This window comes from Eschrichtius robustus, chromosome 3 (genome assembly GCF_028021215.1).
Source record: "Eschrichtius robustus isolate mEscRob2 chromosome 3, mEscRob2.pri, whole genome shotgun sequence".
Classification (NCBI taxonomy): domain Eukaryota; kingdom Metazoa; phylum Chordata; class Mammalia; order Artiodactyla; family Eschrichtiidae; genus Eschrichtius; species Eschrichtius robustus.
The window spans coordinates 89300084-89314162 of NC_090826.1; the positions used below are offsets into that span (position 1 = coordinate 89300084).

The following is a 14079-nucleotide window of genomic DNA, read 5'->3' on the forward strand; positions in this document are numbered from 1 at the left end:
TTCTTGGGCAGTAACACTGTTGATATATTAGATAAATTCCTAAGTGTGGATTGTGGAAAGCAGGCAGTGAATTCTTTGAATTTAATGAAAAAAAAGTGTTTGCTTTGACAAATAAGATATTAATTTAACTCACTTATATGTATTAGAAGGTAGACATACGCAGTATTTCTGAGTGTAGAAATATACACTATGTTGGAATGTACTTAACAGACAAGCTTCAACATAACCATATGGAGTATATTTTAAAGAGTTTTTTCTTTTTAAAAATATTTTTTGCAGTGAAAATTGTATTATCTAGAAATTAACATAGAAAGCTAGGAAGTCTAGCTTTTTGATGCTCCTGTTACATTGTTCAAGAACCAGAGTGATTAACTGCTGTCAGCACCCTTTGAATAATGTCTGAACATGTAAAACTGCCAAGTTCAAGTTGTTTTAATGACTTTAACTAAGCCAAATATACCTCATGGAAAAATAAAATCTTTCCCCAATGCTTCACACAGGTAGGAAGCAGAAAGCTTCAGAAGTCCATGGAGAAAAAGAGAGGTATTTTAAAAATAGTTTAATTAGAATTATGTGAAGCTAGAATTGATTCTAAAAATAGGTAATTGAAAAGTTTTTGTTAAATTTATTAATCTTAGAAGAAGAGTGATAGAAATATAAATCTCAAGTTGTCTCTGGGATAATTCAGAAATAATTATATTTTCCTTCAGTCAACGCTCCCCTTGCCAAAGATTTGAAAGCTGAAAGGTACAAAGCAGAAAGCATAAGGAGTTCTTAGAAAAGAAGGAATTAACAAGTTATAAAAACCCCTTTTTCACGCTCTCTTCTTCTACTTTTTATCTTTGTATCCTTCCTTCTTTGCCCACTTATCTGGTCCTGTTCTTCCTTCTCCAGTGGCAGCTTGAGATTTACATTTCTGTGAAAGGTCTCTCTAAACCTACTTACTCTAAAAAGGTCTTTTGTAGAAATCTATATATTTTATGGCATTCTGCTGTTAAATATAACTCATAATAATTAAATTTATTTTCTCAATTTTATGATATATGTACAATAAAACATACTATAAACACTGGGACTTTGTTGGCTGCTTATAACCATATAGTATGGTTTAGGACCTCTGAATATATGTGAATTTGTGATTTGATTTTTAAGAAATAACTTAATTCAGTTGTTTACTTTGCTCTTCTTTAGGTATGTTAGAGCGGAAGTTCTGGCTGGTTTTGTCAACGGCCTGTTTTTGATCTTCACTGCTTTTTTTATTTTCTCAGAAGGAGTTGAGGTATAGTAGATAATAATTAGAGTCAGTAAATTATGTTTCTATAATGAAAATGTTTACTAACTAAAGATACTTGTAATAGAGCTATTTTTCACATTATCATTATTTATTGAGGCCAGTCTTGGATTAGATAAAATATTATGTGTGTACAGGAGGAACTTATAAAGTAATTGAAAAAATTATATGTGAAACTACTTCAAATTGAAAACAAATAATAGTGCTTTACAAGCTGTGAATGAAGTGTTGACACTTAATGAAAAGTAAACACACAATCCCTGTAGTGAGGTCTGTTGGAAGAGTTCTTAAGATAGAATGTGAGGATTTTGCCAATGAATCTTGAATGTTTTGTATATTAAAACAAGTAAAGAGAAAATTTAAAGATTAATCAACTTAAAATTAATGACAGTATTTTAAGATTCTGAAGAAGGATGGTTTTAGTCCAGATGTTCATGCTTTTAAATGTATTTATTTAAGAATAGTAACTGTTACGTTTTCTGCAGTATGTGAGCAATGGTTTTATTTTTATTAACTGTTTTGGCAGATAATTTTGGAGTGATTTTAATTCTGAAAATAACTAAAAATTTTTTTAAGTTTACCAGTTGATCAGTCAGAAATTATATCAATGCAATTTGTTTGTATTCTGTATTTTCTAGAGAGCATTAGCCCCTCCAGATGTACACCATGAGAGGCTGCTTCTTGTTTCAATTCTTGGGTTTGCGGTAAACCTAGTAGGAATATTTGTTTTCAAGCATGGAGGTCATGGACATTCTCACGGCTCTGGTATGATGGTTAGAACCCTTTGTTTCTTCATTTCTGGTTTCTGTCATAATTAGTCACTTTTGAAAATTGATAATTTTTAAAGTTTAACTTACTATACTGACTTTTAATAAAGAAAGTAATATGTTAATAGACCCATATTAATGTCTTCCTGAACAATCCTTCCCGCTTCTCCATGTCCCTCCCTCTTAGTGGCTTCTCAGAGTCGTACGCGTTATCAGCTTGGTGTGGATACTTCCAGACCTCTGGAGCTCATCTGTTTAGTATGATATCATTTATATAAAACAAATATCAAAACCACAGTACAAATCTAGTTACTAAAAAGTTACAGTGTATGGGGGTATGAAATTTATCATACAATCTGTCTTTGAGATCCTTCCACCTGGTATCCATCATTGTACCTTCTCTTGTTAACAGAAACACAAAACTCCATGGTGTGGGTTACCATGGTTTATTTAACCAGTCTTCTATGGATTTAAGTCGTTTCTTGTTTTTCACACTTCCATATGAAGCATATCCTTGTGAACACACGCTAGTGTTTTTCCAAAGCTGTGCTATCCTGTACAGTAGTCATTAGTCACACGTGACTATTTAAGTTTAAATTATGGTTAATTAAATTTAATAAAATTAAGAATTCAGTTCCTCAGTTATACTAATGACATTTCAAGTGCTCTGTAGCCACATAGGGCTACCATTTGGACAGCAAATATAGAAGATTTCCATCATCACAGAAAGTTCTTTGAATTGCAGTCTGCTGGAATATGAGTAGAACTGCTGGAACACAGGATATCTAGTTTTTAGTTTCAATAGATGTTAGCAGTTTGCCCTCCAAATGACTCATTCCCATTTACCCCAGCAAAAAATGCAAGTACTAGTATTTTCTCGCCCATATCAAAACTTAATATTATGGGTTTAAAACAATTTTGGTTATATTTTGATAAAAATGGTATCATTTTATTTGGTATTTCTTTGCCTAGTAGTGTGGTTGGATATCTTTCTGTATGTTTTTAGGCCATTCAGATTTTTTCCTTTTCTGGAAACCCTTACAAGCATTTTTTTAAGAACCCCTTACAAGCATTTTTAACATATTTTGTATACTAATTCTTTGTTTTATGTGTTGCAAATATCTTTTCCCAGTCTATGGCTTGTCTATTTAAGCTTTTATATAGGGGTTTTTAATTTGGATATAGTCTAGTTTTTCTGTCGTATATTTTGTGGTATGTTTTCTGCTTTGTTTAAGGAGTTTTCTGTCCCTGGGTCACAAACATATTCTCTTATTATTTAATACTGTGAAAATTTTGGTTTTATGGTTTTTTCCCATCTACTCTGGTCCTTCATCTGTGTGTAATTTATTTTTGTGATGGGGTGAGTTAGGACTATTTTTTCTCAGTGTGAATGAATAAGCAGTTTTCTAAGCACCATTTATTAATCTGCTCTTTACATCACTGATATAAAAGGACACTTTTACCCTATATTAAATTGCTTTATGTATCAGATCTGGCCTGTTTATTTTTGGCCACGCCAGTATCACACTGGAATAATTGCTGTAAACTTTATGTTTTAATATCTGGTAGGGTTAATCCCATCTCTCTCTCTCTCTCTTTTTTTTCCTCCGAAGTTGTTTGGGCCTGTCTTGCTCATTTGGTATTTTTCATCAGCTAGTCAAGTTTTATGAAAAATCTTTTTGGGATTTGATTGGGAATGCATTGTCTTTATGTTTAATTGAGGAGAATTAACATCTTATATTTTGAGTCCTTTATTAAATTGTCTTAGGCACTTTAATAAAGATCTTTATATTTTTCATTTGATTCATTTTTAGGTATTTGAAAAGTTTTTCTCACTATTAAGAATGAAAACTATTATTCCTGCTTGTCTTAATTACATAGCCAGGACCTCCAGAACAATGTTCATTAGAAATACTTACAGCTTATATCATTGTGTCAACCTGGATAATCACCTGGGTAGCTTTTAAAGAAATGTTGATGCCCAGGTTTAATCCCAGAATATTTACATCAGAATCTCTGGAGGAAGAGACCCAAACATCAGCATGTGTTGAAACTCTCCAGTCAACTTTAGTGTGCAGTAAAGGTTCAGAACCATTGCTTTAATAAAAGGATGCTACTAAAGTTTTACCATTGGGTCTGATGTTTGTGGTCTGTTTCTGATAAAACAGCTTTATCAAATTAAGGATATTTCTTTTTTTTCTGCATCTATTGAAGTAATCTTTTTTTTTTTCCTGCTTTAGTTAATTTAAAATTAGTAATTACATTGATAGATTTTCTCATGAGGAACCGTCCTTAAATTTGGGGGTTAAAATTTAGGTCTGCGATCCATTTTGTGTCAATTTTGTGTATGGTGTGAGGTCTGGGTCCAATGTCATTTTCTTGTATATAAATGTCTGCTTTTCTCAACAGAATTTGCTAAAAAGATGGCTTTTCTTCATTGAATTGTCTTGGCATCCTTGTCAACAATCAATTGAGAGTTTACTTCTGGACTCTCAATTCTATTTCATGGATCTATATGTCTGTCCTTAGGGCTAGAACCACACAGTCTTGATTAAGGTAGCTTTGGGTACGTTTTGAAATTGGAACATGTGAATTGTCCAACTTTATTCTTTTTTAAGGTTGTTTTGGTTACTCTGGGTCTCTTCCTGCATTTCCATATAAATTTTAGGATCAGTTTGTCAATTTCTGCCCCAAAAAAGGCAGCTAGGGTTTTGATAGGAATTGTACTGAATCTGTAGGTCAATTTGGGAATTATTGTCATCTTAACAATGTTAAGTCTTCCGATCCATGAGCATGGGATGCCTTTCCATTTATTTGTAGCTTCTTTAGTTTCTTGCAACAATGTTTTGTAGTTGTTAGGGTACAAGTCTCACACTTCTTTTGTTAACTTTACTTGTAGGGCTTCTTTTTTTTGGGCTGCCATTATCAGTGGGATTGTTTTCTTTGGATTGCAAAATGGGATAAGGGATACAGCTCATTTTTGTATATTGATATTGTGTCCTGCCACATTGCTGAAATAGCTCATTATTCTAATAGGTTTTTGGTGGATTCTTTAGAATTTTCTAAATACAAGCATACTTATTTTATTGAGCTTTGCAGATTTTGCGTTTTTTACAAATTGAAGGTTTGTGGCAACCTTGCATCAAACCTATCAGCACTATTTTTCCAACAGCATTTGCTCACTTCATGTCTCTGTGTCTCATTTTGGTAATTCTTCCAATATATCAAACTTTTTCATTATTATTATGTTTGTTATGATGATCTGTGATCAGTGATCTTTGATGTTACTACTGTGACTTGCTGAAGGCCCAGATAAATGCCAATCTGAATGCCTTTTTTTTTAACTTGTCTAAATGCCCTGGCCAGATCCTACAGTGTTAAATAGAAGTAGTGAGAATGGGCATTCTTTTCTTTTTCCTGATTTTAGGGTGAAAGCATTCAACCTTTCTTTATTAAATATGATTTTAGCTGTGTTAGCTATGGGTTTTTCAGAAATGCCCTTTAGATTGAGGAAGTTTTCTTTTTATTCCTAGTTTACTGGGCGTTTTCATCATGAAAGGGTATTGGATTTTATTAGTGATTTTTTTCTTCATTTTTGAAGATGATCAGTTGGGTTTTACCCTTTATTCTGTTAATATGGTATATTACGTTGCTTGATTTTCAGATATTAAAGCAACTTTGCCTTCTTAGGATAAATCCCATTTGGCCATGGTTTATAATCCTTTTGACATATTGCTAGATTTGGTTTGCTAGCATTTTGTTGAGGACTTTCGTGTTTATATTCTTAAGGGATATCTGTCTGTAGTTTTCTTTTGATATCTTTGGCTGGTGTTGGTATCAGGGTAATACTGGCCTTATATAATGAGTTGGGAAATGTTCCTTTCTCTTCTGTTATTTGGAGGGCATAGTTGGGAGAGAGTTTGTGAAGTACCGGTACTTTTTAAATGTTTGGCAGAATTCACTTGTGAATCCTGGGCTTTTCTTTGTTGGCAGTTCTAAAATTATTAATTCAGTTTTTTTGCTTGTTATAGGTCTGTTATGATTTCTGTTTCCTATTGAGTCAGTTTCAGCAGTTTGAATTTGTCCATTTCATCTAAATGACTTATTCTTGTTTATAGATACGTATTTAAAAGTGTGCCTTTTTTTTTCTCATAAGATCAGCGGTGATTTTAGCAATTTTTGCCTTCTCTCATTTTTTTTCTTGGTCAGTCTAGTTATTTTTCCCTTTGGTTTTATTGGTTTTTCTCCATTGATTTTCTTGTCTTCATTTCATTTTATTTCTGCTGTAATATTTATTATGCACTTTCTTCTCCTTGCTTTTGGGTTTAATTTTTTTCTTCTTTTTCTAATTTTTTTAAGGTGGAAGATTAGATGATTGATTTGATTTTTTTTTTTTTTTTTTTAGCACAGGCATAATAACTAAAAATTTTTTTCTAAGCATTGCTATAATGTAAGTTCGGGTATGTCATGTTTTCATTTTTGTTCATCTCAAAGTATTTTTAAATTTCCCTTCTGATTTCTTCTTTGATCCATTAGTTATTCAGGGGTGTGTTTTTCGATTTTTTTTCATATTTGTGAATTTCCCTAATTTTCTTCTGTTGTTGATTTCTGAGTTAATTTCATTGTGATCAGATAACATACTTTTTATTATTTCAAATTTTAGAAGTTTTATTGAGTCTTGTTTTATGACCTAGCACTTGGTCTCTCCTGGAGACTCTTCCATGTGCATGTGAGAAGAATATGCATTCTGCTGTTGTTAGGTGGGGTGTTCTGTAGCTGTCTGTTAGGTCTGATTTGTTCATAGTTGTTCAATCTTCCGTTTCCTTGTTGATCTTCTGCCTAGTTATCTATCCATTATTGAAAGTAGGGTATTGAAGTCTTCAACTATTATTGTTGTTTATTTTCCCAGTTAATTTTTTTAGTTTTTGCTTTATGTATTTTGGAGGTATGTTGTTCAGTTCATATATTTCTATAATCGTGGGATATCTTCCTGAGGGGTTGAACTTGTTATATAAGATGTTCTTTTTCACTCACAATAATTTCTGGCTTATTGTATTATGATAGCCATTATGGCACGCGCATGCCGTAATGCGTGGTATTGGTATACTTTTCTTTCTGTCCTTTTACTTGCAACTTATTTGTGTCTTTGAATCTAGAATTTGCTGACAGAATACAGCTGGATCATTTTTGTTTTTAATCCATTCTGACAACCTCTGCCTTTTGATTGGGGTTTTTAAAAAATTTACATTTCATGTAATTACTACTAAGGTAGGATTTATATCTGCCATTTTAATATTTGTCGTCTCTATCTTTTGTCCTGTTCCTCGATTCTTGTCTTTTAAATTAAATAGATATTTTATAGTGTACTTTTTTAATTCTCTTGTTTCTTTTCCTGTATATTTTTTAGTTGTTTTCTTAACTGTTGCCCTGGGGATTACAAGTATCATCTTAACTTAAAACATATTAATAGTAACTTAATAATTCAGATTAATAGTAATTTAATAATACACAAGAACTTTGCTCTGATATACCTCGATTCCCACCTCTCTTCTTTGTACTATTATTGTCAGATGAATTACATGTTTTATGTTATAAGCCCATCGATACAGTTTTATAATTATTCCTTTATGCAATTGTCTTTTATTGGGTTGGCCAAAAAGTCTATTTGGGTTTTTCTGTAAGATGTTATGGACAAACCTGAACGAACTTTTTGGCCAACCCAATAAAATATATAGGAGAAGAAGCAAGTTACAAATAAAAAAATATGTTTATCCTCTCTTTCATAATTACCTTTACTGGTGTTCTTTATTTTTTTGCGTGGATTTGAGTTACTGTTTAAGTGTCCTTTCATTTCATTTGTAGGGAATACTTTTGTTTATGTGGAAATGTCTAATTTTTCCTTTATGTTTAAAGGAGACTTTATTTGAATTTAGAATTCTTGGTTGAGTCTTTTTTTATTTTAGTTTTGTCATCCTGTTGTCTTTTGGCCTCCATGATTTTGTGGTGAAGTCAGCATTTCATCTTGTTCAAGTTCCCTTGTACGTGATAAGTCATTTTTATCTTGCTATTCAATTTTCAAGATTTCTTTTTGATGTTCATCCACTTGACTATGATGTCTTTAGATATGGCTCTATTTGAGTTTATTCTACTTGGAGTTTCCTGAGCTTCTTGAATGTGTAGATAATATTTTTCATCAAATTCGGGGAGTTTCCAGGCATTATTCCTTCAGATACTTTTTCTATCTCTTTTTCTTTCTCTTCTGTCTTTGGGACTCCCTTTATGCTTAATTTGGTACACTTGATGTTTTCACAGGTCTTTAAGGTTCATTTTTCTTGATTTTCTTTTCTTTCCCTGCTTTTCAGAGTGGATAATCTCTATTGATCCATCTTCAAGTTTGCTGTTGTTGCAGCCCAGATCTGTGCTTGAGCCCTTCTAAAGTGGATATTTTATTTTAGTTATTATTTTTTTTAACTCCAGGGTTTCTGTTTGGTTTTCTTTTCTTTTCTTTTTTTTTAAATTTATTTTGTTTATTTACTTTTGGCCATGTTGGGTCTTCGTTGCTGCACGCGGGCTTTCTCTAGTTGTGGCGAGCAGGGGCTACTCTTCGTTGCGGTCCGTGGGCTTCTTATGGTGGTGGCTTCTCTTGTTGCGAAGTACGAGCTCTAGGCATGCAGGCTTCAATAGTTGTGGCGCGTGGGCTTTGTTGCTCCGCGGCATGGGGGATCTTCCTGGACCAGGGCTTGAACCTGTGTCCCTGCATCAGCTGGCGGATTCTTAACCACTGCACCACCAGGGAAGTTCTCTGTTTGGTTTTCTAATAGATAGATAATTTCTGTCTCTTTGTTAATTTTCTCTACTTGATGAGTCATCATTATTATACTTTCATCCTTTAGACATGGTTTCCTTTAGTTCTTTGACCATATTTATAAGAGCTGATCTAAAGTTTTTGTTTATTAAGTTCGAAATCTGAGTCCCCTTCAGGAATATTTTCTGTTGGCTGGTTTTTCTCCTGTATATGTGGCATACTTTCCTCTTTTTTTCCATGTCTTACAATTTTTTTGTTGAAAACTGGACCTTTTATATTAAAATGACACTGATACCAGATTACTTCACCCTCTCAGAGTTTGTTGTTGCTGATATTATTGTAGTTTTTTTTTCTGTTGTATGACTTCCTTGGATTAATTCATTTCCTGCAGTGTGTGGCCATTGAATTCTCAAAGCTGAACTCTGAGTCTGATAGTTACCACATTGAGAATAGAGATTTTTTTCAGGGAACTGCAAGTTTGGACAAAATATTGACTGTGCTCTGGACATGGTGCTTTTAACAGTGCTTCAGAAGAAATCAGATCGCTCCATTGTCTGCACAGCTGCTGGCTTTTGGCTAATCTCAACTGGGCTGAGGCAGGAAGTGGAATGGCATAGCCCCAAGTTAAAACATCAAGACCCTGCCATCTTACTGAGGTTTGGTAGTTTCTTGGGTAGATGATTTTCAGTTCCTTTTGTGGTTTTGGTTAATTGTCGGAGTTCTGAAATTTTTTAGTTTGTTCCACATATTTTTGTTGTTTTAGGAGAGCTAGTGTGCCCACATCCTCCGTCCACCATTCTGGAAGTTGATTTCCCCATTATTCATGATTTTTCATGTAATGCAATGCTGAATTTGATTTTCTGGTATTTAGGATTTTTGTAAATATAAGTGATAGTTTTGAATTAGGTAACATCCAGTCTTTTTCTATGCTTTGGAATAGTTTGTAGAAGATGTTTCTATGATGGTTTAGTAGTTTTTAGGTCTGCTATGGAGAAATGATTCCCCACTATTTTGTGCTTTTTTTCCCCTAAGGATTCTACCTGCTTTAATTTTACTGATCCTTTTACCAAATGCAGCCGCTTCCCTGCCACCGCCTTAATGTGACCATATGCATGCATTGTTTTATCTTTGTTAATATGTATAATAGTACTTGGCAAAGTTTTGGCCAAGATTTTTGTCTGTATTGTTCACTGCTTTATCCCCGGTGCCTAGAATGATGCAGTAACATAATGTGTTCCAAATAAGTACTTCTTGAATGAATGAACAACATTGTCTAATCTCTTTAAATATTTCTGTGTACTTCTCACTTATTTTCATCTCCAGTAAAGTCTACCACTTCCTTCCATGCTTTTATTTCCTTCCTGTACTTTATACTAGAAACTCAGTATTGTTTTAATGAATCTGTAGCACTTTCTACAAGTAAATGTTTATTGAATCGAATCTGGTTTTAGAGCTAATTCTTTTCACTAATGTCAGTATTATTGTAACCATTAAATAATATATTTTTACATAACTTTTGTTCTAACACCCTTTGTTTTTAGGCCATGGGCACAGTCATTCCCTCTTTAACGGTGCTCTGGATCAGGCACATGGCCATGGAGATCATTGCCATAGTCATGAATTGAAACATGGTGCTGCACATAGCTATGATCACGCTCATGGACATGGACACTTTCATTCTCATGGTGAGTACAGCCTAAATACTTTCAAGTGGACAGCTTTTTAAATAAACAGAAATTGCGTAGATTAATTTTTGTAGTTGAAATAATCTGTTAAAAATATTGCAATCAAGTTCCTTTCTAATGAGTCAGACTGAATGGTTTCCTGGACTAGTTTATTTTTAGTATATAATGAAATTAACTTGGCATAGGCGGTGAATGTAGCTTTTTTCAGTGAGTTTATCATAATAAAATGCCACTATTTTAAATGAGTGTCAGTGAATGAGGAACTATTGCATTTTAGCAAATGATTTTTTTGAAGTATAATGAGGCCTTTTGTGCCATATATAGGCTTATAAAAATATGACAGGAGTTTTCAATTTTTCACATTTTTCTTGTAATTTTGATAGCTATCACCTGATATTTACCTCCATGTTTCCTTAGAAATCTTTATATGCTAACTTATATAGTATTGGGTACTAAGTTATAAGGTATTTATCAACTTAATTAACATTGTATTTTAAAATTATATTTAAATAGTTTATTCACGAAATTTTAGAATATAGATTAATAGATAGAAGCTGCTTAGGTGATACCGTTTGATTAATCTTTAAATAAATTATATGCTTAAAAATTGTCTGTACTTGGCACACAGACCAAATCCTAAAGCTTTCAATTTGGAAATATGAAATGGGCCTTATAGATTGAATGCTAAGCCCCTAATTTTTTCAGTCTCTAACATTTGCTTTATTTTTGTAACTATTACACTGGTATGCTTTAAAACCTGCTTTTCTAAGTTTTTTGCTCACATGCATCCCAAAATAATTTTGAAAAACTGTATATTGCTCACATTTTTAAGATGATTTCTAAAAAAATTTGTTTGTTTAAATAATTGCAAAGAATGTAATTTCTGATACCTTATAGATTATATTTAGAATGAAACTTCCATATTACTCTATTGAATATAGTCAGTCAGTGGACTCTAAATACCTTAGTGATTTGAGACCCACTGTCACCCATTCAAAAATGCATAAACAGTTATAAATTTTACAGCATCCTGTTTCTCCTCGAATTCTTATTTCTATTCCACTTCCTTTCTAGAATTTTATAAAATGGAGTATATTTAAGTCCTTAGCTGACCATCTGTTATATTTCTTTGCAACAAAATATGTATATAAATTAAAATATTTTATTTCTTAGAAACATAAGACAACATTTAAACATTTCTTTTGGATGGAGTTATTGTAGCTTTTACTAGTATAAAGTCAATAAAAATAATTCTATTTTGATTTTTGATATGTATATAAACATAAAAAAGCAACATTTTATTTGAAATACATATCTTTCTTTTTTTTTTTTATTTGGCTGTGTTGGGTCTTCGTTGCTGCACACGGGCTTTCTCTAGTTGTGGCAAGCGGGGGATACTCTTCGTTGCGGTGCGCAGACTTCTCATTGCGATGGCTTCTCTCGTTGTGGAGCACGGGCTCTCGGCACATGGGCTTCAGTAGTTGTGGCACGTGGGCTTAGTAGTTGTGGCTTGCGGGCTCTAGAGTGCAGGCTCAGTAGTTGTGGCACACGGGCTTAGTTGCTCTGTGGCATATGGGATCTTCCCAGACCAGGGCTCGAAGCCATGTCCCCTGCATTGGCAGGCAGATTCTTAACCACTGCACCACCAGGGAAGTCCCTGAAATGCATATCTTAATGATATGACTGGAAGTCTTTTTTTCTCAATTAGTTTATGGATAAATAACGCTTATTAGCATAAAGCAGGTTTGGCATCAATTCTGTTCCTATTTTCCATTCTTATAATGTAAGTATCAATACTAAGAAACTTTAAATATAAGGAATTCTGTTATAGCAGTTCCAGTTCCACTTATATGTGGAATCTAAAATATGACACAAATGAACTTATTTACAAAACAGAAACAGACTCACAGACATAGAAAACAGACATATGGTTACCAAAGGGGAAAGGGGGTGGGGGAGGGATAAATTAGGAGTTTGGGATTAGCAGATACAAACTACTATATATAAAATAGATAAACAATAAAGTCCTACTGTATAGCACAGGAAACTGTGTTCAATATCTTATAATAAACCATAATGGAAAAGGAAAAAAAAAAGACTGTCTTTATCTCGACCAACTATGTATAGACAGAAATCTCATGCTCTGATCAGGAGCTGGATTTTTAGAAGAGTTACACTTTTGACTATCAGGATTTTCAAGGTAGCTCCATCTTTCTCCCCACGCAGCAGTGCCATATTAAGACAGAAGTCATTGTGTAGCCTTATGCTTTTATACTTCTTCTGGCATTGTTACAGTGTTCCATCAAAGATGTAGTAACAAGGGTGTGTCCACTGTTTGGTGCTGTGGGCCAAGAGCCATGACTCTGTTAGTCATGATCAGAAAGCTCATCAGTCCACCTGATGATCCCATAACAAATATTGCTGATTTTTACATTGTTTACCTGTATTTTCTGCTTTGATGTTAAAGCTGATTAGTAATCTTCCAAGTATTTAAGTATAAGAATTGCAGTATTTTTTTCATTTCATCATTACAAAAGCAATATGAAAAAGTATTTTTATCTCTTCTGTATGAAAAGCTTGCCGCATTCATCTAGAAGCTATTGGGAAACTGTTTGCCATAGTCCAGTTTTCCTGGATGCTGTCCTGGCTTCATTTCTTGATCTTCTTATAATATCAAGCAGTAGTTTTCTTTTTTCTGGATTTTCCAATTGTAAAATTGGTGCAGCAGGCTCTGTAAGGTATGTTATGAATATTAGAAGATTCACAATGTTTTTAATTTACTGTTTTTTTTTACCAGATTGCTTAATATAATAATTTCCTAAATACTCTGTACTGTTGATGCAATTTGAAATTTCCTATGTCTATCTTCATCTAATTACCATATTAAATTTTAAAAATAATTTTGTAGGTCTGATGTGGCTATATAAGTCATGCATCCTTCATGATACGTTTGAATGAAAAGTACTCTGAATTGCAAAAATTGAATCAGGAATGAAGACATGTTTTAAAATAATTTAACTTAACTCTCTACAGATGGCCCCTCCTTAAAAGAAACAACAGGACCCAGTAGACAGATTTTACAAGGTATGACAAGCAATTTGTATATTTCTCAGTTTTATGAAACTGGTTTCGTAGTTTTGAGCTATCTGAAGTTCTCCTTTAAGAAAAATGTATAACACAGTATTTGTGTTTAAAATGTTAGCCTTCCTAGTCGATTTTTTAATATATACTATTAGGTATATTAGCAGATGTTCTTTTAACTGTCACTAGGCTGTTTTCTCAGATTTAATAAGAAGATTCTCAGAAACTATACTGCTTAAATCTAAATAAATACTCATGCCAGTGACTCTAGTAACACCATAATATTTAGTAATAAATATATTAGTAATAAATAGTAATAAGTAATAGTATGTTTGCCTTTGTAGAATTATTAAATAATTTTTCCAAGAATAATATTCAACATGTATTTATGTTGTGGAAAAATTTAATGGTAAAAATGTAATGCATCCAAACTCAAAAAATGTACAGAGC

The 14079-nt window shown here is 32.9% G+C and overlaps 1 protein-coding gene across 1 annotated transcript in view; it reads left to right on the plus strand.

Annotated features, from left to right (window-relative positions):
• Nucleotides 1–14079, plus strand: part of SLC30A7 (solute carrier family 30 member 7) — a 76643-nt gene that overhangs the window by 16925 nt on the left and 45639 nt on the right. Inside the window, exons 4-7 of the mRNA XM_068540410.1 lie at nucleotides 1192–1279; nucleotides 1930–2056; nucleotides 10405–10548; nucleotides 13582–13632. Of these exons, the coding sequence (XP_068396511.1) occupies nucleotides 1192–1279; nucleotides 1930–2056; nucleotides 10405–10548; nucleotides 13582–13632 (410 nt within the window). The remainder of the gene's footprint in view (nucleotides 1–1191; nucleotides 1280–1929; nucleotides 2057–10404; nucleotides 10549–13581; nucleotides 13633–14079) is intronic.